Below are 26,088 nucleotides of genomic sequence, written 5' to 3' on the forward strand. Positions count from 1 at the left end.
ATTTTTAATTTTTTTTTTTTTTTTTTTTTTTTTTTTTAGAGAGGGAGGGAGAGAAGGGGGAGAGGGAAGGAGAAAATTTTAAGCAGGCTCCATACGCAGGGTGGAGCCCGACACAGGGCTTGATCCCATGACCTGAGCTGAAATCAAGAGTCAGATGATCAACCAACTGAGCCACCTGTGTGCCCCTGTTCTCTGTATTTATGAGTCTTTCTATTTTTTTTAATTTGTTAATTTTTTAGATTCCATGTATAAGTGACGTCATACAGTCTTCCTTTTTTTTTTTTTTTGCCTGACTTATTTCAATTAGTGTAATACCCTCTAGGTCATCCATATTGTTGTAGATGGTGAAATTTTTACTTTTAAAAGCTAGAAATATGTCTAAACTAGATATGTTTATCTATTGTGCTATAACACAGTCTAAGTAATGAGGCGTCTTTAGTTGTCTTGTAAAGAATTAGAATATTCTGGAGCGCCTGACTGGCTCAGTCAGTACAGCATGTGTCTCAATCTCAGGGTCATGAGTTTGAGCCCCATGTTGGGCATGGGGCCTACTGAAAAAAAATTAGAATATTCTCTCTGTATTTAAATATTTTTAGCACTTAATTTAAATATAGTTAAATACTAAAAATTATTTAAATATAGTTGAATGCAGATCTATTGAGGAATGAAGCAAATGTAGTTACCATGGAAATCAAGTCTCCTCTATTTGAGGCCAGTTGTGGTTTTTTTGGTATTTTTGTTGTTTTTTTGTTTTTGTTTTTTTTGTAGATAGACCTATCAATTCTTAGACCCCAAGACTCTAAATGATCCTTTTACTTTTAGGAAGGTAGGTGCTTTATTCCTTTCACCATATTTTACTCTTTGGTCAGTTTTTCTAGTTACAGTAGCTAATCAAGTACAAACAAAAGCATTTCCAATACCACAGTAACAAACAAAAAGATTTCATTTTTATACTTCCAAAAAAAGGAATAACTTAGGACTTGATTCAACTCTTTTGTGGTGCTGTTATTTTTCTTTGCTTTGTTTCTTCTATCATTTTATTAATACCTAGAACATTAATATCAATAAAAATGAGAAGTTTGAAATGACAATTATGGTTTGTCATTCTCTATTTCAGATGATCACAGTCGTGTTAAACTGCAAAATGCTGAAAATGATTATATTAATGCCAGTTTAGTTGACATAGAAGAGGCGAAAAGGAGTTACATCTTAACACAGGCAAGTGATGTGGTGTCGAGCAGATGCCTGGCAATGCAGTTATTGTGTGGTTGGTATGCTTTGAAACATAGCTAAAAGTATGTCTTTACTTCTTTTGGAAATGAGATGCTGTTTGTTTTTTCTGTTGTTACATAGTAGAGTGTAGACATTTTAATGTTTTGCAGGTTTGTATGTGAACATGAAAGTAATTTTTAATGTTGCACATTCCAAGAAGGAAAATGTTTTAATGAAATGGTTTAGGCCAATTCTTTTCAGGCAAATTATCTTCCTTGCTTTATATTGATACAAAGCGTTTGTTAATGCTTTGTTAAGTTCTCTTCACATAACTTGTATCATAACCAGAGGCCCTTTGAAAGCCCTTCTTGACCCACTTCTCTGACATAGTTTCAGAGAGTTTGAACATGCCTTTGATGGGTATCTGCCCTTTGTTTGGAGTGAGGGTGGTAAGACCAGGTGCCCAGAATACTGGCTAGGAAGCCAGAGACCGTAACAGTTCCCTTTGGCATTCTGCCTGATTGCTTCTTGGCACATTGGCCACACCCATATTCTAGCACTACTACTCTTCCATTCTTAGATAATAAAAATTATTTTGGTTTATCCACACCAGCTTCCCTTTATCAAATGACAGAGACTTAATGAATAGTACTGCTATATCCCCCAGTTACTGATTTTTAAATTTTAAGTATAAGCTGTATGTTCATAATATTTGAGGTTTTTAAAAATGTAGATCAGAATAACCTATTATTGAAAGAGAAAATGGGTGGCTCGGTGGCTTATTCAGTTAAGTGTCTGACTCTTGATTTCGGCTTAGGTCATGATCTCATGGTTTATGAGAGCAAGCCCTGCATTGGGCTCTGTGCTGACAGTGCAGAGCCTGCTTGGGATTCTCTCGTCTTTTCTCTCTGTCACTCCTCTGCTTACCCCTCCTAAAAGTAAATAAACATTAAAAACAAAACAGAGAAAACAGTTTCATATAGTAAAAAGATTAGACTATTTCTAGTTGGCAGGAAATGAAAATAATTTTACTTAAAGTAAAATGCTCCTGTATGTCAAAAAAGAAAAAGAGAAACAATCTAAGTTTAAAAAAAAAAAAAAAACTGGCAAAGAACATAAATTCATAGTTCAAAGAAAAATATAAAGGTAGACAATATACATATGAAAAGATACTCAATTTTTCTAGTCATGAGGGAATATACATTTTTTTTTTAATTTTTTTTTCAACGTTTATTTATTTTTGGGACAGAGAGAGACAGAGCATGAACGGGGGAGGGGCAGAGAGAGAGGGAGACACAGAATCGGAAACAGGCTCCAGGCTCTGAGCCATCAGCCCAGAGCCCGACGCGGGGCTTGAACTCCCGGACCGCGAGATCGTGACCTGGCTGATGTCGGACGCTTAACCGACTGCGCCACCCAGGCGCCCCGGGAATATACATTTAATAACCACTTTTCACCAGTCAGAACAGCAGAGATTTAAAAGTTTATAATACTCAGTGGTTACATATGTATAGACATAAAGATACATGTGAGGGTGTTTATTGAAACTTAATTTTAATAGTACCGGACCAGAAAGAATAGGACAGAAATAATTTGTGAGGGACTGGCTAAATAAATTATACATATACCATTAATATTGGTTATTTCTAAGAATTAGGAATACATAGAGTTTAATTTGCCATTTCCTGCCCTTTTGTAATATTTGGCATTTTTTATGAGCATTCGTGACATTTTTAATTAATTTTTTTTAACATTTATTATTGACAGAGAGACACAGAGCGTGAGCAGGGGAGGGGCAGAGAGAGGGGGAGACACAGAATCTGAAGCAGGCTCCAGGCTCTGAGCTGTCAGCACAGATCCCAACGTGGGGCTTGAACTCACAAACCGCAAGATCATGACCAGAGCCGAAGTTGGATGCCCAACTGACTGAGCCACCCAGGCACACCCCGCATTCATGACATTTTTGATAAACTCATTTTTAGAATTTCAGTTTATTTTCTATTTGAAAAAGCTATAATGTTCAAAAATAGAAAAGAATAATTACTCTAGATCCCTTATCACAACCCTCTCTTTCTCTTTCTCTTTCTCTTTCTCTTTCTCTTTCTCTTTCTCTTTCTCTTTCTCTTTCTCTTTTCTCCCTTTCTCCCTTTCTCCCTTTCTCCCTTTCTCCCTTTCTCCCTTTCTCCCTTTCTCCCTTTCTCCCTTTCTCCCATTTTCCCAGTCTCATTTATTGGTTCTTCTTATTGTAGTCCAAATTCTGTAGGTGTTTCTCAGGATTCTGATTTAGGAGTTTTTTCCCCTTTTCAGTTTACACTCAAGGCTTCAGACTCTCTGGAACCATATGTTCAACCTTCGTATCTTAAGAGAATGTAGACTCTGGATTCATAGTATCTATGCCCAAATCCTGGTCCCACTGCTTCACTGGGTATTCATCCATCTAACAAAGATTTATTGAGTACCTACTGTGTGGTAGGCATTAAATAAAATAGACATTAAGTAAAAATGCCATTATGAACTTTACATTGTAGTGGGAGATAAGATTAATAAGAGCTAGGAATTTTGTAACATTGTTCTGTACTTTATGTTTTGTATGATTTAAGGCTCAGGCTAACTCTCTCTGGTAAATACTGTCATCACCCTGATTTTATGCATGAGGAATCATCTAAAGAGACCAGGAACATTAAACAACTTTACCAAGGTCATACGGGAAGTGAGCTGAAGCCAGAATTTGAAGCCCCATTGACACTATGGGTCATGCTCTTAATCATTCAGCTCTACTAGCATAATAAAATTGCTGTGTGACCTTGGACAAGCTACCTAACTCTCCAAGCTTGTATATATATCTATATTATTGATATATAAATATATCTATATTATCTATGGAACGATGTTGAGCAAAATTTTTATGGTGCCTGGTACTATGGTAAGCCCTCCAGTGATTATTTGTTGTGGCATTTGTTATTACTTTTTTATTTGTAGCAGTAATAATGATAATAATTATAAAATATTAGAATATAAATATATTTATTAAAATATTAGAATATAAACACTTATATAAATATAAAATATTATAAAGTCCATAACAATAAAGAAAATACCTGATTAACGCACTCCTAATTGTGTTTAAGCATCCTGTCCCTGTTGGACTGCTCTGCATGTCCTGACAGAATCAGAAGACTGTTTTCAGTTTTTTATTCTTTTCTGAATTTCCACCCTATATTTTCTAGGTCTTTACTGGATATTTTTTTAAGTTTATTTTTGAGAGAGAGAGAGACAGAGCATGAGTTGGGGAGGGGCAGAGAGAGAGGAAGACATAGAATCTGAAGCAGACTCCAGGCTCTGAGCTGTCAGCACAGAGCCTGATGTGGGGCTCAAACTCAAAGACAGCAAGATCATGATCTGAGTTGAAGTCGGATGTTCAGCTGGCTGAGCCACCCAGGTGCCCCTCTCTTTTTTAATCAAGCCATCTCCCTTCCTGTTTTTCTCACCTGGGCTAAAGCTGTCCTCATCATGTACTGAATCCTAATGCAATAGCTTTTTAACTTGTTTCCTTGCCACCAGTCCCTCCCATCCTAATCCATCTTTAACAATGCCACCAGAATTATTTTTGTAACATACAAATCTGATCATACCACTTCTTAAAAACTTTGGTGACTGTTTCCTGTATTCACTCTGGTTTCGTACACACTTCCATACTTCCACTTCATCCTCATTGATTGCTTTGTCTCTCCCACATTTGCCCTGAACTTGCGTGTGCCTTGCCTTCTGCTTGGAATGCACCCTTACTCCCCATCCTTCCATGACGCCTCCCTGTATCAGTGCCCTTGTCATTTTTAAGGCCCTGCTGTAGCATCCTTCCTACTCCTGAAGATCTGATGGTTTACCCCTTACTCTTATGGCACTTGATATTTTTCAGTTAGTAGGACAAGGACTTCTTGCCTTTTTACTTAGTAAGCTCTTTGAAGGCTGGGAATATTTTAAAGGACAGAGAAAACTAGAGATGCTATATGTTTAATAAAACCTCAGCTGTTCTGATTGTCCTTTGTAGCTTATTATTTTTATCATCTTTTTCCTCTGAGTTTTTGCAATTAAAAAATATATATATATATATATCAGTCCTTGGTTTAAATCTCCATTTTGCAGGAAAAAATTGATAGTATTGGGGCACCTGCGTGGCTCAGTTTCTTAAGTGTCTGACTCTTGGTTTTGGCTCAGGTCATAATCTCATGGTTTTGTGAGTTCAGGCCCTGCAGACGCTGTCTCTGTCTCTCAAATAAATAAACTTAAAAAAAAAAAAGGCTTTAAAAAAATTGATAGTATTGCTTGTAGATGGGAAAACTGAGCAATAAACCCACCCCCCTCCCTTTTGAGCCACCAGTGGAGTGTGTTTTGTTTTTTTGTGTGTGTATACACTAAGGAGTGACTTCTCTGGTGAATTGATAGATCCATTTATTTAGATGAAAGAAAGGGCATTAATTTTACTGGGGATTTTCTCATTGCTCTTTTTTATTTTTACACTTTGTTTTAGAAGTAGATCAAGTAATAGATAATGTACATTGAGGACAACAGTATCTTCAAACATTTGGTTGCAGTTTCTCAGTATTCTGAGATTTCCAACCTTTTTATAATTTAGAAGCTTAGAGTTTATTAATTCAAATAATATTTCAGAGCATCTGCTATATACTAGGGAATACAACTGCCTAAAAGATGCTTTCAGCCTTGAACCACTTGAATCGTCTTGTTTGACATGGGAAGCTGATGTTCCAGAACACCTGGCCTCCAGCCCCTGATGCTGCCTGTCACTCTGCCCTGTGAAAGGGACGCATGCTGCCTTATTAGCTGCAGTAGAACCTCATTCACTTTCACCTTTAAAATTAGTTCCAATTTGGCCGTGGCCTTTTCATCTCTTATTTGCCCTTTCTTCTGCCCTATGCTACCATTAAGCAAAATGTGAAGATAATTGGAAGTGCATAATATGATTTGATTTTTTTCCCCCATGACAATATTGTAATATGAACCATTGCCCCTTTTAAGTCTGCTATTGAGGTTGTACATGCTGTGGTTTTTGTAAATTAGCAGCTTTGTAGTGGTTCAGGTACTTTGAGATTTCTGCTTTTTCTGGAAATCTTTTGCCAGTTAACTCGGGGTGGTTGGTTGGCTAGTGATGGCATAGATTTCTTCTTTTGTAAGACTGCCATGATCCATGACAGTCAGGGCCTCTTTTCCTAATATGAAAGCTGAAGGGGACAGAAATTTCCTTTGCAGCTAGAACTGGACTAGTCAGATACTCCTGCCTGTGATCTTGACTTTGGTTTATTTATAGGTTATGCGTAAATGCTACAGCCACCTTAGTATGGCGATGCCAGCAAAGCAAGGTGATAAGGAGTGCCAGTGTCAGGAGCACTGTACCAAGCTGACTGGTTTGAGCAGAATCTTGCCTGGACGTTGGTTCCCACCAAAGCCTGGCTCTCCAGCCCTCAACACCGAAAGTCATCTGATAGCCTAAAAAATTCCTTTTCTGCCTAAGTAAATAAAAGTCAGTTTTGATCACTTATAAACAACTAGTACAGACCTATTTTTTAAATCAAGTAGATTTAAAGTTATGATTTACTTACTATGATCCAATAAACTGTTTCAAACCAGAAACATACTTGAAGGAATTTTCTTTGAGCCTTGTTCCATCTCCTTTCTCTTACCTACTTTTTCTTGCCTGTTCTTACAGGGTCCACTTCCTAATACAGGTTGCCATTTCTGGCTCATGGTTTGGCAGCAAAAGACCAAGGCAGTTGTCATGCTAAACCGAGTTGTGGAGAAGGAATCGGTAAGTAATACTTAATATTTACAACTCGGCGTACTCCCTGTTATCATTAGCTTATAAATGTTTTCATATTTGTTTTGGGATATTGATTCATTCATTAGTTTGGCTTTGAATTGCTGAAGCCTGGAGGTCAGTCTGTTTCTGACCAGAAGAACTCTAGTATAACCTTTTCCTTTCTTGCTGTAAGCATTTAGGTAACGATTGCACACCACTACCCTCCAAGATGTAAATGTCATGAAACAAATATTGACCAGTAGTGATACATAGATCTTTGGAATCCCTAGGCTTTATTAGAATTTTTATAGTTTATTGGGGCTCCTGGGTAGCTCATTCAGTTAAGTGTCTGACTCTTAATTTCAGCTCAGGTCATGATCTTACAGTTTGTGGGTTCAGGCCCCACAGCCTGCTTGGAATATTTTCTCTCTCTCTCTCTCTCCCCCCCTCTCCCTCTCCCTCTCCTTCTCTCTCTCCTTCTCTCTCTGCCCCTCACTCCCCTGCTCACACACTTTCTCAAAATAAATAAATTTCTAAAAATTTATAATTTACTATTATCAAAATCGTGAAAATTTTATAAAAGATTAAAGTCACAGGGTTGGTTTTTTTTAATCTTGATAAATTTTAATTGGCTCTTAGGCCATGAGACGTGTAAATTTACATGTATCAGTATGGAAATGTATAAATTTATTAAAACTTTAGGTGCAGTCTAAACAAGTATTAATAATTATTTAAGTCTTTAACTTTTGTAGCTTTAGGTTCCTTTTCTGTCAAAGAAGCAAATTGGAAAGTATTGTCTGTAAGATCTCTTCCAGCCTTAAGATCTTGGACTGTTCTACTTCTTCAGATGCCTGATTCTTACTATCTTCTAAATTCATAGTTGGTGGCTTTTAATAGTGATACAAATTATTCTACTCTCTTTCTAATCTGAAATGGCACTGACATACCAGAATGTCCAGCAATGTCAGCATAGTTTTTTATGGTGGCTTTTTCATGGTTTTCAGTGTGACTTAAAAATTAAGTGATGATGACATTGTTTGAACAGTTTGAGCAGCATTGCAAACTAGATGATTTATAAGTCTCATCTCTCTTTTTGGAGTATAATTACTAATTAATAAAAGAAGACTGCCCATGGAAATTAGAAATCATATTTATAGTGCTTGGATCTAGATACTTAATAAGATTCAAATTTAATTATTTTGGGGAAGATGGGTGGTATTACTTTGTGAAGAGTCCCATAATGTCTTTTTATGGTGTTAGCGGTCATTGCTGGTCAGGGCTTACTTAGTTCCTTAATTAATTAGGGGTTATGAAATAGTGGTATTTCAATTTTATCATTCCTTTTTGAATTTTTGTTGGAATACTTCTATAAAGAGAAACTTCCATTCTTGTTAGTTGACCACTTTTATATAGGAAAAGCAGTTTTCAAAATAGAGTTCATTTCCTAGTGTCCTCAACAGGTGACCAGGTAGGTTTTTTTTGGTGTGGGGCAGGCACTGGAGGGGATCAATTATTATGAACTCATAGATTCAAACATACTTGATTCATTTCACTCCATTGCAGTTATTATCCTTATTAGTATTCTAATATTATTATCCTTATTATCCTTAATAATAATAAGGATAATAATAGTATTATCCTTATTAGTATTCTAATTAACCCTCCACTGGTTGGCAGAAATCTCTTCAAGTTGGGCTCTGAGTCAGAAACCTAAGAGTCAAAACCAAAGAGTCTTTAATAATTTTCTTAATATCTGGAATGACTACTTGTTGAAGCTTATGTTAACCTCTTCTTCATAGAGTCAACCATGTCTCTAAGGAGCCTTGGTTTCCTTTTAATGGGCAATGGTATTTCAAGATGGCAGTAAAAATAGGGATGTTTGATGTTGGACTGGTCATTGTTTTTAGAGCTTTTCAGTGAAGACAGCTAAGAAAAAAATATGTTTGTGTGTTAGATAACATACTTCAAGGGTTCATACTGATACTTCTGACTCAAATTTAGAACTGTAGGGGTTGGCTTAACCCTTTCTACCTTGTATCTGTTATCTCCTTTTTCCATACTATGAATCCTGCTCCTCAAAGACACTACGGATAAAGAATATCTTATAATGACTCTTTACCTTTGTTCCATATTACACACCAAAAATACTCATAATTAGGGTATCAACTCCAATACCAAAGTAATTACTAAAAAAGTTTAAAATTTTTTCCATCTTCTTCTGTTTTTTAAGTTGTATTTTACCTACGTTTTCAGAGTATATAACATACTATAGTCTCTTTCATATCCCTTTTAAGCTCTTAGTTCTACGTGTAAATATATATTTGATATTCATTGCCAGTGTTGTTGATGTCTCTCCAGTTGTCCTGTCGATAGCTCATTCTCTAGTGGATCCTAAGGAAGGACTCATGGGCATTAGAGTTCCTGATTTCTTACCTGTCAATGACAGTTTATCTGCTGTCTTAATGCTTAAAAGTCACTTTGGCAGGATATAAAATCTTGGCTCACATTTGCTTTTCTTTGAGCAACTTAAATACATTATTACTCCATTTCCTCCTGGCATAGCAAATTACTGCCAAAGTAAATTGAACATCGTATTTTATTTCCTTTATAAGTCACATGGTTTTTTTTGTTTTTGTTTTTTTTATCTAGGTTACTCAAAGTAATTTTTTTTTCTTCAAATTCCATTAACTTTACCAAAATATGTCTTTGGGTTGGTCATTCTGGTTCAGATTTTTCCAAGTGTGTAGTGTGGTCTTTCAGTATATGATTTTTAAAGAAAAATGTATTGATTATACTTGTAAGTATTTTCTGTTTGCTTGCTTTGATGTTCTTCTTTGGGTCCTCCAATTACGCATGTTAGGTTTTCTTTGCTTATTTTTATATTTGTCACTTTCTCTCAAATCCTATGTCTCTTTCTTCATTTCTTTTTTATTTCAGAAATGTCCTCCTTTCCTCATCTTTTTCTCCAGAGACAATATCTGCAGCATTTATTCACACCTCTTTGCCTTTCAATTTAGTCTTCATTTCAGAATTGATATGTTCTTTGATTCCTAATTTTTTTTTTATGTTTCCTGTGACATCATTTCTGAGTTGTTCTCATTCTCATTTACTCTCTTCACTTCTTGTATCATATTTAAAATGTCTTTTAGCACCTTTGGAAGTACCAGCTCATAGTATTCATTTGTTTGGAGGTATTGTTACTGTTTGTGATTTGTAGTCATTTCTGATTTGGACAGGGAGAAGTGGCCCTATTTTATAACGTTGTTTTTCTGGTGCATTCTTCCTGATGAAGTGGCTCTTTATCTCACCTTGCCTCAGTCTGGTGCCCTCATAATTTGGCTTTGGGGGAGATGCTTTTATTGTCACAAATAGGAATTCCATATCAGTAATTCTGCCACAATGTAACAACTCTAGGTAGAGGGAGCTTATCTTCTGATTTGCTTCTCTGACTTAATTTTAGTAAGTAAATATACAATGTTATTTTCAGAATAAGTAGTATTTAGTAGCAGATTCGTGGATATTTTTAGAAAATACTTGTAAAATAAAGCCTTTTCAATACTGTTTGAAAAAAGATTCGTACAAGAGGTTGATACTTTTAGAAATGTGAAGTGAATACCAATATGATGTTAAACTGTAGGTTACCATGCTTTAGAAGTGACAGATTCATTTTTATTTTATGAACATACCTACCTGTTTATGGCTTTTTTAGTATAAGTTACAGGAACATTGTGCAAACCTGCTTTATAAAAATGTCAATCTTCTTAAAATACATTAAGCATCAAACATAGTGTAATTGTTCATAGATTTGGGTACTTGAAAAAAATATAGCATGAATGTGTGTGGTTTGTCTTCCTTTCCCAGCTTTTTATGATTTCATCATGTCTGTGAACTAATATATACATATTCTTAAATTTAGGTTAAATGTGCACAGTACTGGCCAACAAAAGATGACCGAGAGATGCTATTTAAAGAAACAGGATTCAGTGTGAAGTTCTTGTCAGAAGATGTGAAGTCATATTATACAGTACATCTACTGCAGTTAGAAAATATCAATGTAAGACTTTTCATCCCAAAAGATTGGACCTTATGTGTTGATTTTCTGAATTATTCTTTGTCATTAGATTTGAAGCTTGGGGCTGCACATACATTTCGATATTGTCTATAATACTATATAATCATAATCATTATGTTTCATATTTATGGTAGCTCTCTGAGGACTCCTGAGAAAACCTAGAAGTTAAGAATTTTAAAGTTCAGCTTGATATATGAGGATTGAAGATAATTTATTAAAATTTCTTGGGGATTGAGAGGGAGAGAGCTTTAGAATCAGGCCACCCTGGATTCAAATCCCAGCTCTGCTGTTGAGTTTAAATGTCCTTGGGACCTGTTTCTCAACTTTCCTCATCTGTAAAGTGGAGATTGTAATAGCTCCCTTTCAGGGCTGTTTTGGCAATCAAATGAAGCGGTGTATGCAAAGCACCTGATGCAGAATAGGTGCCCAGTAAACACCATGGCACTTGGTACTTACAAGAGTAGCAGGCTATTCAAGAAAATAACTTACTGGAATGTTGTTCATTCGAATGATTCACCACAGAGAAATTTGAGGGAAATGGTGAAATAAGTTTAGCATATGGTCTCAAGAACATTTATTTGGATCTTTTCCAGAAATATAAGAATTGTTCCTTATTTTTTGGTTGAGATATGTGTACATGGTGGATTGTGAACCTGCTGCTGTTAAGCTGGGGATCAGGACGTTTCTCCCCCCTTTTACCATCTACCTGTCTTGTGTTGTAATTGGGATAACTGGAAAATATGAAATGAGAGTGATTCTGAGATGCTCTTAGGAGCTAGGGAAACTAGAAAATAGGAAAATGTTTGCCAAAAAATAATTTCAGGAATACATCTGTTTCAGTTAACCATTAACTGAATTAAGTGATTAATATGTGATCATTGTCCAAAAAAAGCTTTATAGAGAAGGGATATATAAAGTGTGCACGTGCATGCACACGCACGCACACACATGCACACACACACCACAAATACACACACTTTTAGTTATGTAGAAATACTTTGTATAGTTGATCTCTTGGAACCCCTCTGTTTTTTGCTGCCCACTCTAAGCACAGGTGCACATAGTGTGCTTAGGGCCCACTCCCAACTGCCCATGACATCCATAACTAAGCTTTTCATGTGATCTCTTAGGTTATCTAAGAAGTCTCAGGGTTGAGGGGCGCCTGGGTGGCGTAGTCGGTTAAGCGTCCGACTTCAGCCAGGTCACGATCTCGCGGTCCGTGAGTTCGAGCCCCGCAGGCTGGATAAACATAAAGCTGGCCTTTAAACATAAAGCCGCAGGCTGGGCTGACGGCTCGGAGCCTGGAGCCTGTTTCCGATTCTGTGTCTCCCTCTCTCTCTGCCCCTCCCCTGCTCGTGCTCTGTCTCTCTCTGTCCCAAAAATAAATAAACGTTGAAAAAAAAAATTTATAAAATAAAAAAAAAAAAAAGAAGTCTCAGGGTTGGGAATTACAAGGCTTAGATTTATTTATAAATTTCCCTTACTGTAGTTATTTTGCACCAGCTATTCCATTTACGTATGTCTTAAGTTGCCCTGAGATACATCAGTAACTGTTTGTGCAGTGCTTATTCCCAGAAACAGAACTGCTTTTCCATAAACTTCTCATAGTTCTCTGAATCATCTTCTCTTGGTATTTATCCCAAGTACCTCATCTGCTTTGGCATTAAAATTAATTTGGGGCGCCTGGGTGGCGCAGTCGGTTAAGCGTCCGACTTCAGCCAGGTCACGATCTCGCGGTCCATGAGTTCGAGCCCTGCGTCAGGCTCTGGGCTGATGGCTCAGAGCCTGGAGCCAGTTTCCGATTCTGTGTCTCCCTCTCTCTCTGCCCCTCCCCCGTTCATGCTCTGTCTCTCTCTGTCCCAAAAATAAATAAACGTTGAAAAAAAAATTTTTTGTTTTTTAAAATTAATTTGGATGGAGAGGGTCATAGATATTTTTCCCTGTTTCTGAAACCTATCCTAATTAAGAGTTGATTAACATGATAAAATAGAATGACTTTTGTATTTTATCATTTTGCAAAGCAGTTTTACGTATATATCACTTGACCCATATTCTTCCTATGATTTGATAGAGTAAATATTCTTAATATCTCTGTATTTCATGTATTTTTTTTTCAACGTTTATTTATTTTTGGGACAGAGAGAGACAGAGCATGAACGGGGGAGGGCCACAGAGAGAGGGAGACACAGAATCAGAAACAGGCTCCAGGCTCCGAGCCATCAGCCCAGAGCCTGACGCGGGGCTCGAACTCACGGACCGCGAGATCGTGACCTGGCTGAAGTCGGACGCTTAACCGACTGCGCCACCCAGGCACCCTCATGTATTTTTTAAAAACCTAAAATCCATTAGGTTATAGGATTTTTTCCATAAATAGATTATTCAGCTAATAAGTGACAGGCTCTAGAACTCAAATCCAAATCTCCTGACTTGTAATGATATGGGGCTAAGTCTTTTGAAAAAAGTATGAATTGTCAAAGTAAAGGAAAACCCTTGGTTTTGAAGCATCTTTCTGGATTTGAGGCCCGCATGTGAACTGGCCGGCCAACCATTGGCCAAAAATGTGTTTTAGTTGCTAGCAACTGTGAGATTTCTTATTGGCCTGGTTCAGAGTCCACCATAATTAATAGCAATATTATGTTTACCTTCTACTTTACAATCTTTAGTAAGAGCTAGGAATGTTAGAAGAATAAAGTAGCATTTCAGTGTGAGAAGCAGAATTGCATTTAACTAGGTATTTCAGTTCTGGAACCAGATGGTCTGAGTTTAAATTCCAACTCTGCCAATCCTGGCTGTATGATTGGTCCCACTATTTACCCTCTATGCCTCAGTTTCTCATCTACAGAATGAGGATAAGGACGCACGTACCTCAGAGGGTTGCTGTAAGGGTCAAGTGAATTAATGCTGTTAATAGGCCTAAGACTCCATGCAAGAGTTATAATTATTAGCTTTAGTTGTGTGTGTCTGTTTCCTTTGTAATATTATTGAGTTGGGAAGGACTGCAGGAGCAAGGGCAGTTGACCAGAACAAGTTGAGGGAGACAAATACCAAAAGAGAGAGAAAGGTGATAGTGCAGTAGGTGAGTGGTCACCCACCTCACCCTGAGCTGCAGAGAACCAGTTTGCTTCTAAAGGAGTCTGACTTGTATGTATTAACAGGTCTGAGGCCAGGGCTATTGTCTGTGCAGACCCTGCTTTTTTAGAGGCCTCTGGTCTAAGAGAGCAGTAAAGCTGCACGCCAGTGACACTTCTCAGTGTCTTCATCAGAGCTAAGAGTCTGAACTTTTGCCCCTGAATGAAGAGATTCCATCTTTGCTTTTAAAGTGGCCCCGTGGCTTAAGCTACGAAGGAGCTTTTGCAGGGCTTTTAAAATATAAGGTCATCTAGAGTGCTTATTTGTCTTTCAGGATTTTCTTTTCAGTAGCCCTTCACTATTTTCCATAATATTTTTGGCCAGCTTTATGTTTATCAAGTTCCAGGAATACTATTGTAATGCTGGCTGCCTTCTATTTCTCTGTCCCTGTAGAGTTGCCCAAAACAGGATGAGTGCCTAATTATTGTGATGCTCAGCTGGGATTTGATTCAGAATAGTTTAAACAGTTTATCCCACCTGGAATGTTATCTTCTCTTCTCTGCCTATTTATATCCTGCACATCCTTCAGTACCACCTTGTGACCCATTCCTTACTTAGGTCTTTCTCAACTTATCTCTGACACATTCATTCTTGACAGCTATGATCGTCTTACACTTCTCTCCATAATTTAAATTTTACCATCTTATAGTATAGGTATTTACTTTGACTCCATAACAAGGTTCTCAGCTCCCTGTGGATAGTCCTTACCTGTTAACTTTGTGCTCCCCTCTGCCATTGCACTGAGTATGTGGTATTCTAAAACACAGTCATGATCCTTCCACCTTGCTCTTAAAAAATCCTTCTGTTGCAGGGGCGTGTAGGTGGCTTAATCAGTTATGCGTCCAACTTCGTCTCAGGTCAGAATCTCCTAGTTCGTGGGTTCAAGCCCTGCATTGGGCTCTGTGCTGATAATTCAGAGCCTGGAGCCTGCTTCATATTCTGTGTCTCCCTCCCTCTCTCTGTCCCTCCCCTGTTCACAGCCTGTCTCTCAGAAATGAATAAACGTTAAAAAAAAAAAAATTTTTTTTAAATCCTTCTGTGGACAATGCAGAAGTCTAGGGCCCAGCACAGCCTGGTCCTTCCTACTTGTCCACCTCCATCTCCTTCAGGCACTCAGGGTTTGTTCTCAAACAGGTTGTTGGTTGGGGGCCCGCACCTCTGTGTATTGCTTTTCTCTCTGCTTAGAATGCAAGCCCCATGCCTACCTGTTTCTTTCACTCTCCTCCTGATCTAGTGAGTTCTGTTCATCTTTCAAAATGAATTGCAGTAACTAAATCTTTAATACAGATTGTACAATGATCGTGGCAAAAATTGATGAGGGACTGAACTAAGGCACTTACAGTGAGATACAGATTTGATTAAAAAAAAAAAAAATCTGCATTTAGGAGATAAGGTTCCCAAACTTCGCTACTCCTTCATGTAGAGGAAGTATTAAGTACATATTTCCAAAACATTGGAAATGTGGAGAGGCTTACAATTGATAGGAGCTTTTTAGGAGCTACAATAGAAGCAATTGGTATAATTATTTCAGAAAAGGTATCTGTTAAGCATTTACCATGTGCAGGCATAAGTTGGGTACTTTACATTTAATGTTTCATTTATTCCTCACAATAGCCTTATAAGGTAAGTACTGTTTGTAACCATTTACAGATGACAGTATTGGGCTAATGAAAGTCTTCTGGGAATATTATCTTGGTACTTCTGTAAATACCTGAAGTGTGAAAATAATTGGGCCTAGGACCAAAGAACTATATAGATTTCTTTATAATAGAAATATAAATAGAAAATTCATAATCTTATTTATCTGTATAAAATAATAGTTAAACTTGAATTTGAATCACTTTAGGTAGCATACACTTAAATTGCCATAGCTGACTCAATTCATAGATTATCTTCCTGGCTTCCATATATAATGAATTAGATATCCTTCAAGGATAGAATTCTCCTTCAACAACTGTAAATAAGATTTTGTCTTAAAAAGAGCAGTGAACCACTGACATTTTTGCAGTGTGGTATACATAACACAGCATTTTACAAAGAAGGTTTGGCAGGCATGTGCACATGGGGATGGAGACGGGGGCAGCCACCTAATTGCGGTTGCAACCAGGTGTGCATGGGGTGTGAGGTCAGCAGTGGGAGGGAATGGAAGACGCCAACTGGGCAGCACAGGAGGACTGATGTGATTTGGTAACCTGGGAGAAGAAAAGGCTGCTTCCACTAGTTTTGAAATAAGGAGTTTGTCAAAAATTGTTAAGTCTACGTGTAGAGCTTGTTTGGAATAAAGATGAATTTTGTTTTAGCTCTCTAGTCTTTGGCTACCCTTTTTTCCCTCCTCTCATTTTTTTTCCAGCATGAAGAGGAGGGAAAAGAGATCTAATCAAGCATATAAACATTCCTTTTTTTATCTCAGTACTAAACATATGGATCTTATTGCTTCATGAAGTGGTCCGTTGGGAACTGTATGATTTTTGTGAGCTGTGATTTTGAATCTTGTTTCAGTAGGGGCACATTAATAAAACTAAACTTCTCAAGAAGTTCTTTAATTTGGTCCTGTTAGGGGAAAGAAAAAGACTGATTCTCAAAAATCTATTAGTGGGGAAGACTGCATCATACAAACAGTCGTGAACATTTCTGGAAACCGACTTTGAGTATCCCAGACAGCATGACCTGAATTTGAAAAAAATCAAGAGACTGCTAGTCTTGAGCCAAAATCATACAAGCAGAGAAAAAGGAAGCAGTTGCTCAGGATTGTGGGTTGGCTATAGGTTTTGAGCCAGGAGGTGATGCAATAAGTGAGCATACAACCACTTGGGAACACTGAGTCACACCCTGCAGAGCACGGCTCGCAGGAGAGCGGGGTTCTGGTGCCACCCCTCTGAGACCTGGGCGCTGCAGCAGGTCCACACAGGACCTGCTTGGAGCTCATATGGATCAAGTCTGGCCCTGCTGTGTATTGTCAGCACTGCATAGTGGCAGATGACCACAGCAGGGCAGTTGTCAGGGGAGAAAAGGGGTTAAACACTCCCACTGAAGTCTTAGACCCCATTTAAAGTAAAATGTGACTGAGTTCTCTATGGCTCTGAGCCAGCCAGAGACCAGCCACTTTAGCCCATTCCTCTGTTGGTGTTGTGTTGTTATGTGTCCATTTATGGCTTTGTAAGAGTAAACTGAAGTTTAGCCTTCTTAATTTGGAATGTTTTAAATATCATTTTTAATAAAGTACTTTTAATTCCCTTTTTTTAAATATATAGTAAGATACAGTCTTTTCAGTGTACAGTTCTGAGTTTTGACAATGCATTCAATTGTATAACACCCCTCCCCCATCAAAGTACAGAGCAGCTCCATCACCTTCCCCCTGTGAGTCTTACAAATTTTCCCAGGTTGCCTGTGTACAGTCAGCCTTACCCCACTCCCAGCTGCTGGCAACCACTGAGCTGGTTTCTATCCCTATAATTTTGCTTTTTCCATACTGTCATATCAATAGGATTATATAGTATATAGCCTTTAGAGTTTGGCTTCTTTCACTTACCATGCTTACTTTGGAATTTAAAAGGAAATGATTTGAAATCTAGTAATCCCAATGGTCACTTTAGTTAATAATAGAGAAATCATCTAGTACCTTCAGTATATTGAGAACCTATGGATCAGAGTATCTTTGGAATTGTGAAAGCCAAATGTTAAGAAAAATCAATCACTGGAAGTATATAATTTGAAATTAAAAAGTTTCTGCAGTGTATTTTAACCAAATTTGGGATTTGGGAGTCTTAATCTCTACTTAAAAAAAAAAAAAAAAAAAAGGGGGCGCCTGGGTGGCGCAGTCGGTTAAGCGTCCGACTTCAGCCAGGTCACGATCTCGCAGTCCGTGAGTTCAAGCCCCGCGTCAGGCTCTGGGCTGATGGCTCGGAGCCTGGAGCCTGTTTCTGATTCTGTGTCTCCCTCTCTCTCTGCCCCTCCCCTGTTCATGCTCTGTCTCTCTCTGTCACAAAAATAAATTAAAAAACGTTGAAAAAAAAAATTTAAAAAAAAAAAAAAGGAAAATTTATTTTCTAAAAAATGAAAGTTAACCTTAATTTTGAAAACTGGTACCAAAAGCACAATGCTGTAATAATAATCTTTAGCTCTTAACCATTAAAAATAACTTTTTTAAATGTTGCTTATATGGCTTCTCCCTCCAAAAACGTCCTATAATGAAACTGAGAAATTGTGCAGAAGACATGCTTGAGGGTTACTGCTTCGTTTACAGAAATGAAGACAGGAAGGCACCGAAGTGCTCCTTGGGGCAAAAGCAGCTGGCAGAAGCTTAGGAACATTTTCATAATGAGTTAGTCAGAAATAAAGCTCATCAGGAATATCCAGGAAGTGATAGTGAATGCCAGGCAGGCTTTAAGAGACAGGAAGCATTTAGCATATTGGTAAACCATTTTAGCACATCACAGAGTCATATAAACAGTTTTAGGATTGGAAATTATTGCCATGGGGAAAAGCAGCAATTAGAAGAGCAATTTCAATAAAAAATGTGAAGATTGTTTCTTTAAATTAATTCTTGAGTTGCTTCTCTGAGCCTGGGTAGCACAATCTACAAGATGACTGGTATAACGAGAAAAATTATATCTGAAAAATCTTGGGAGTGCTTAAAAAGGAAACCACTAAAGAATGTAAAATTATACTGGTAGAATTTTTTTTTAATGGAAGAAAAAAACCCACGATATATGAATTAAAATCCTGGCAATATGTATGGTTCAGGTTAGTGGCTAAGAACCCAGACTACTGCTTCCGATTCTGGTCTGCTGTTTTCTAAATCTGTAACCTTGGGTAAATTGCTTAACCTTTGGCCTCGGTTTTCTCATCTAGAAAATGAATTTTAATAGGATTGTTGTATGAGTTGAATACATAAAAAGCTTAGAACATGCCTGTGAAATAATGTTTTAGAAATGTTAGCTATTATTAATAAATTCCAGATTCTCCTAAAGAACTCCAAACTTGTGTGAGTGATTATCAGAAACCAAATGAAAAATCATGGTACAAAAGTCCATAAGGATTAAAAGCATTACACAAAATACATAATCTCTCTGAAATAATTTTTTTTTTTTTTAAGAAATTAGAACTAACTTTTTCCCCCCTTGATTTTCACTTTGTAGAGTGGTGAAACCAGAACAATATCTCACTTTCATTATACTACCTGGCCAGATTTTGGAGTCCCTGAATCACCAGCTTCATTTCTCAATTTCTTATTTAAAGTGAGAGAATCTGGTTCCCTGAATCCTGAACATGGGCCTGCAGTGATCCACTGTAGTGCAGGCATTGGGCGGTCAGGCACCTTTTCTCTAGTAGATACCTGTCTTGTTCTGGTAAGTGCTTCTTATGATCTAATTTTAGTCTTGTTTAATTTTTACTGTTTCCACTGGCAGAAGTAAGCTCTAATACCACTATCCCAGAACTGTGATTTTCAAACTTCTGCCTTCTTTCAGAAAAACCTAAACAAACCTCATTCATACCCTTTGAACTGCCTCTTATTTGTGAGAGTGCTGGTCCTGTGTCCAAGGTGATTCTAGAGATGTCCCAGAAGACTTTTTTTTTGTTTTTTCCTGGTAGCTTTATATTACAAAAACAATAAGCCTCCTCCCTCTTTGTTTCTCAAATATAAATTGATACGTAATATTGAATTCCTGCCTCCTCAGACAAGCACTTCATTTCTCTTGCCTGAGTTTCCTTATTTACAAACTAAGGATAATGGCACTTTTCCTCACGGGGGTGTTGTGAGAATTAAATGAATTAATACATTTAGAGTACTCTGAAGAGTCTCTGGTATTTTGTGAGATACAAATAGATGTTAGTATTGTTAGTCCCCTGAGACTCTGATATGTGCCCCCAAGGGCTGTATTCTTTCTCACCACCCCATTCCCAGCCCCAGCCTGGATACAGGACATTTTTTAAATGTCCATTTTTCCTTACTTGGGTACAGAGCACCTCTAGAGTATAAGAATAGTTGAGTCTTAATACACCTACGGTATTACTTTACCACTCTGCCTATATGTAATATACCTCAATCAGAAACTGAATTGTTATATGGCAATTCATGTAACAATTGTTACATGTAGCCAATTGTTACTGGCTAGCTCAGTCAATAGAGCATGCAACTCTTAATCTTGAGGGTCATGAGTTCAAGCCCCATGTTGGGCATAGAACATACTTGATTTAAAAATAAGATAAAATTTTTTTAAAAAGATGCTTAAAAAAAAGCCAGAGTGTTACATTAAAGTGAACTTTGACATGTCTAAAAACTCTGGTGTCTATGCAGTTAATGGTGAATATTAAAAACTGGATTGTGTGTTTGTGCCTATTCCCTGCCAAACATAACTTCCACTTTTTGTTTTTCATTTGTGGTGAGGAGTACGGTGGTTATAATACCAGATCTATAGTCCAGGGCTGGTGGGGCGACTCAACAGTGTCATAGTGCATCTAGGCTCTTTCTGTCTTCTCCACCATCTCTAGGTGGCTACTGGACACAGACATGAAGGCAGAAGGGCACTGGGCAAAAAAAAAATTATTTCTGCCAAGACCTTTAAGAAAAAAAGAAGAGCACTAATCTCAGTGGGTTTATCTTTACATTAAGCCAGAACTGGCCATAAATCTTCCTTAGGCAAACACTGGCCAAACTGAATGAGATTTCTGTGATTGGTTTGGAATCAGTTGTATATCAGCTAAAGGCTTCCACCTACTGCTTGAACAGTTGAGTTGTGGGGGTGATGGTGGATTGGGGTGCCTGATTTGTACAGAAAGAGTTACAGCTGCAGTGGTAACTTCTTGTTCTTGGGGGACACACACTGCTCATTGTAAAGCGCTTAGCAGCTATCCTGTATTGCTTCTTTTCCCTAGACCCTAACAACAGAAGGCGTGAATAATTTTTACCTTTCTTGCAGATGGAAAAAGGAGATGATATTAACATTAAACAACTGTTACTGAATATGAGAAAATATCGAATGGGACTTATTCAGACACCAGACCAACTCAGATTCTCATATATGACTATAATAGAAGGAGCAAAATTTATAAAGGGAGATTCAAATATACAGGTAAATTTTTTTAGGGGCAAAAATACCTGTGTATTATATATGATTAGCATCAAATAACTGCACTTCATTTAAGCACATATTTTCTCCCTTCCTTCCAAAAAGCATATTTACATTCACGTGGTAAATCCAGCTGGCTGTCTTAAAACTAAAGTTTAAGCTTATTGCCTCATACATACCTCAGCCTCATGTTAAATCCTTCCTGTTACTCAAAAGCCCCAGTGGGAATAAGATTTCATTAAAGAAAGCGAAATGTTTATGTAAGGAGGGTATAAGCATTTAAGTATTAAAATAAACCAGAAATTGTTCGTACTTTCAGCTCATTAAAAACCTGACCTGTGATTATAGAATAATTCATGTAATAAATAATTTTATAACAGTGAGCAACTTGAGTACTTATGGCAGACATAATGAAATTCCAGTACAAAGTTATGTTTCTCTGGGTTGCTGGCTGTACTCTCATGAAGATATTTTTATTCCACATTTGCAAAGACTACGTTCAAAGACTGATAATCAGAAATCTGTGTAATGTACTAACATAAAATGTACAATAGAAACAGAAATAACAGACCCCCATTTCTTGTCTGATCTGATCACATAGCATTGAACATAAGTCGATAAAATCTCTTTATGTTTCTCTTATGAACACATATACTGGCTCTTTCATATCTGTGATTACTAGCCAAGACAGGAATATTCTGAATAAACCGCCTTTTATAACTCAGATCAGACCATCTGTCATAATGGAATTAAATATACGTTAGGTGTCGTGTAGATTTCAGAGACATTTAAATATTCTTAAGCAGTTCTGTTTCTCAGCTAACTCTTCTCATCATTAGTATAATTGTAACTATTCAAGACAAACTATTACCGGTGAGATTTTAAAGTTTTATTAAAATCATGGGGCGCCTGGGTGGCTCAGTCGGTTAAGCGTCCGACTTCGGCTCAGGTCATGATCTCACGGTTCATGAGTTCAAGCCCCACGTCAGGCTCTGTGCTGACAGCTCAGAGCCTGGAGCCTGTTTCAGATTCTGTGCCTCCCTCTCTCTCTCTGACCCTCCCCCGTTCATGCTGTGTCTCTCTCTGTCTCAAAAATAAATAAACGTTAAAAAAAAATTTAAAGTTTTATTAAAATCTTGCCATTGGCAACATCATGAATGGAGCTAGAGAGTATAATACTAAGCGAAATCAGAGACAAAGATAATTACCATATGATTTCGTTCATATGTGGAATTTAAGAAACAAAACAAGCAAAGGGAAATAAAGAGAGAGGCAAACCAAGAGACTTAACTGTAGAGAACAAACTGATGGTTACCAGAAGGGAAGTGGGTGGGGAGGTGGGTTAAATAGGTGATGGGGATTAGGAAGTGCACTTGTGTTGATGAGTGCAGAGTGATGTATGAAATTGTTGAATTACTAAATGATATACGTGAAACTAATATAACAATGTATGTTAACTGGAATGAAAATAAAACCTTTAAAATGAAGAAAGAAAAAAATAAAGTTCATTTAAAATGTTTTTTTCAAATATTTATATAGCATTAAAGAATACTCTTTAGTAAAGAAAAATATTGCATCAGTCCACAAGGTAGTATGTAGCTTAGCTTAGCCCACAAAGCGTGAGACCCTTCTTCCATTAGGAAAAGGTCTTTTTTATCCCAGTGAACTCTCCAGTTTAAATCTGGAGTTTAAAAAAGTTAAGTAGTTATACCAGACTTTTTTCACACACTTGTATGTTCCCTAGTTGTTTCACTGCTCATCTCCTGGATGTTCTTAACACACTAATTGTAGGGAAAGTGTGCCATCCTTTGGATAGTATCTCTCCCTCCACTTTAAAATTTTTTCAAGTTTCTTTAGTTTCAGAATATATACACACTTACTTTGAGAATCTTTTTCACTACAGAGATGAATTTTATGAACATACTTTTTGTGGTCTTTATTATTATGACAGTGTAGTTTGTGACTTGGGAGAGTTTTTTCTGTCTCAATTTATCTGGTACAGTGTAGCCATCAGAATCTCCTTTTGGCTTCATTAGCACTTCATACAAACCCAAGGCATTCTCTGCCCCTTCTTCAGGAAGACATTGGAAATGTCTCTGTATTTTTCAGGTATTAAGGATCAGAAAAGCCTATTACCCATTTGGAGGGGTCAGTTTCCACAGAAATGATCTTAAGGCTCCTATAATTTATATGTGCTGTAATTTTTTTAATTATAATGATAATTAATGAGTATCTGTATTTTAATGAGTAAATATATATGGGTTTATCTTACATAGATATTTTTCTCCTCCTGGAACTTTGCTATAATACTGTAGCCATTAACCACATGTGTTACTGAGTACTTGAATTATGGCTAGTTGGAATCAAGATCTGCTTAAAGTGTAAAATACATACCAGATTTTGAAGATTAAATACAGGGAGAAAAAGTATAAAATGTCTCAATAATTTAAAAAATATTGATTATATATCTAGGGCACCTGGATGACTCAGTTGGTTGTCTGACTCTAGATTTTGGCTATGGTCATGAACTCACGGTTCATGAGTTTGAGCCCTGTATTGGGCTCTGCACTGACAGTGTGGAGCCTGCTTGGGATTCTCTCTGTCTCCCTCTCTCTGTCCCTCCCTTCCTCTCTGTCTCTCAAAGTAAATTAAAAAAAAACACTTTAAAATATTGATTGTATGTTCAAATGACAGTGTTTTTTATATTGGGCTAAATAAAACATAGCTAAAATTCATCTTTTTTTAACACAGCTGCTAGACATTTGAAAATTGTAAATGTCACTATATTATATTTCACTGGACAGTGCTGTTCTAGAACCTTAGCTTAGAATAAAAATCTAAGAAAAGGAAAGTTCCCCAAGATCCTAAATTATAAGATCTAAAGTTAATGTAGAAACCCCAAACTGCATGAATATAACTGTAGCCCATGAAATTGTCTCTTTTGACATACAAGGATATGATAGCCAATTTATAAAAAGACTCTTCTTTCTCTCCATATGCCTACCTCCTCCTCTTTACCTCTGAATTTTAGGGAAAGTTAATATTTGTAAGAAGAAGGAAGCTTCTTTCTTTGTGAGCATGGTGGCCAGGGGTGTGGGAGGGTGATACTTCTGAACCTGTGTCCCCCCAGAGAACTGTCTGTTCAGCAGCACCCAAACCATATTTCTTAGTCTCTGTTATTTGTTCCTAAAGGGGATATCTGTCTTCACCTTCAGTCTTAATTTAGATTTGTATTGTGTGAGTGGTATTTTCATTATTGGATACAGTTTTATGTTAGTCTTCCTATGAAGGTTTTTGACATATATGGATAGAAAGTGATTTAGAACCTGTCAGGAGAAAGGAGAGCTGTTAATATACACATCAAAGGTGATTGTTTCTGAAATCAATAAATACATGCTACATAATTGTAATCATTGGGAATTTCCAATGACCTTGACCTACGTAGATAAATACAGGTAAGTTCTAGTTGTCTCTAAAAACATATCATTTACCGTACATCTTTCTTGGCACATGGCTGGGCATAAAAACACATTGTAGTTACTGGTATGACCACATATTAGCACACTCCCAGTATCCATGATGACAGCAAACTTCACAGAGTAAAATATCCAGATTGGCAATTCAGAATTAATCTTGTAAGATCTCTAGTTGGTAATTTGATACTACTACTAAAGCAAATGATTTATTTTTAACAAATTATAGTGGGTTTCAAGTTTAACTGCTCCTTCGAGTGACTTTCTTCAGTGAAAGATGGGTAGGGTAGGGTTGCAGGCACTGTGCAGGGTGATGTGCAGGCAGCACGTGATGTGTAGGGTTTCGTTCAGTGTGAGTGTAGAATTAGAAAGGGAGATGAGAAACTCTCAGTCCAGATAAGCTGTCCTCCAGGACAGCTTCAGATGAGAGCTTGAATGAAGTAGCTGAATGCAGTATTGATTCCTTGGCTTCACCAGTCAGCAGTGACAAGCCTAGGCAGATGATTCTGGAGTGCCTGCTTGCTTGTGGGTCACAGGGAAGGCAAAGTTGAGTGAGTTTGCTGCCCAGAGACATGGCAAAATGACATTTTCTTTAAAAATTCACTAGCATTAAATATCTCCTTTCCTCCACTCCCATCCCTTTTGCTGAATCCTTTTCATGTTGACAGATTCTGAAATTTGTTGCATATTCTGGGAAATGGTCCAGTAAGACTTGATTTTTGTCATTGTTTTGTTTATTGACATTGTTGAGTTTTGTCCAAGTATAAGGCCAAGTTGTTATAACTAGGACCCCAGTGAAGAATTGAAATTTAAAAAAAATTTTTTTTTGAACAGCCTAAATTCTGGAGACAATTTCACATTTTTATTGGGTACTTTCTTAAACTATGTGGTATCTGAAATTGATGAGCTTTTCACAGGTACAGTTAATCAGGGATTATAGCATTAAAATCTGGGCCTGCTGTTCATTAGCTGCATAACCTGGGCAAATTACTTCTGTTCTTTCAGCCCATCTCATCTGTAAAAGGGGATAATCATAGCAGAGGTAGCACCTCCCTCCTGAGGTTCTTCTGAGGATTAAGAGCTGGTGCAGTTGAAGTTTTAGGTCAGTGTGGGTATAGTAAGTGCTTGAAAAGTTTCCCCACATGCATCTTCAATATACAAAATGCTGTCTGGACTGAGTAACAAAAATGTAAAACAGGGGAAGAAAGAAACCTGACATAGTCATCTGAAGTGAAAACATCTTACTCTTGGAGCACCTGGGTGGCTCAGCCAGTTAAGCATCCCACTCTTGGTTTTGGCTCAGGCCATGATCTCATGGCT

At 37.3% G+C, this 26,088-nt stretch overlaps 1 protein-coding gene across 2 annotated transcripts in view; it reads left to right on the top strand.

Annotated features, from left to right (window-relative positions):
* Positions 1-26,088, top strand: part of PTPN2 (protein tyrosine phosphatase non-receptor type 2) — an 86,382-nt gene that overhangs the window by 45,882 nt on the left and 14,412 nt on the right. For both annotated transcript variants that reach the window (XM_047090208.1, XM_047090209.1), the window contains exons 3-7: positions 1,118-1,218; positions 6,935-7,033; positions 10,941-11,078; positions 19,364-19,573; positions 21,146-21,298. In XM_047090208.1, coding sequence (XP_046946164.1) covers positions 1,118-1,218; positions 6,935-7,033; positions 10,941-11,078; positions 19,364-19,573; positions 21,146-21,298 — 701 coding nt within the window. The remainder of the gene's footprint in view (positions 1-1,117; positions 1,219-6,934; positions 7,034-10,940; positions 11,079-19,363; positions 19,574-21,145; positions 21,299-26,088) is intronic.

Source organism: Lynx rufus, unplaced genomic scaffold, assembly GCF_022079265.1.
Source record: "Lynx rufus isolate CCGP_SWC_20201006 ecotype Redwood Valley unplaced genomic scaffold, mLynRuf1.p SCAF_29, whole genome shotgun sequence".
Lineage (NCBI taxonomy): Eukaryota > Metazoa > Chordata > Mammalia > Carnivora > Felidae > Lynx > Lynx rufus.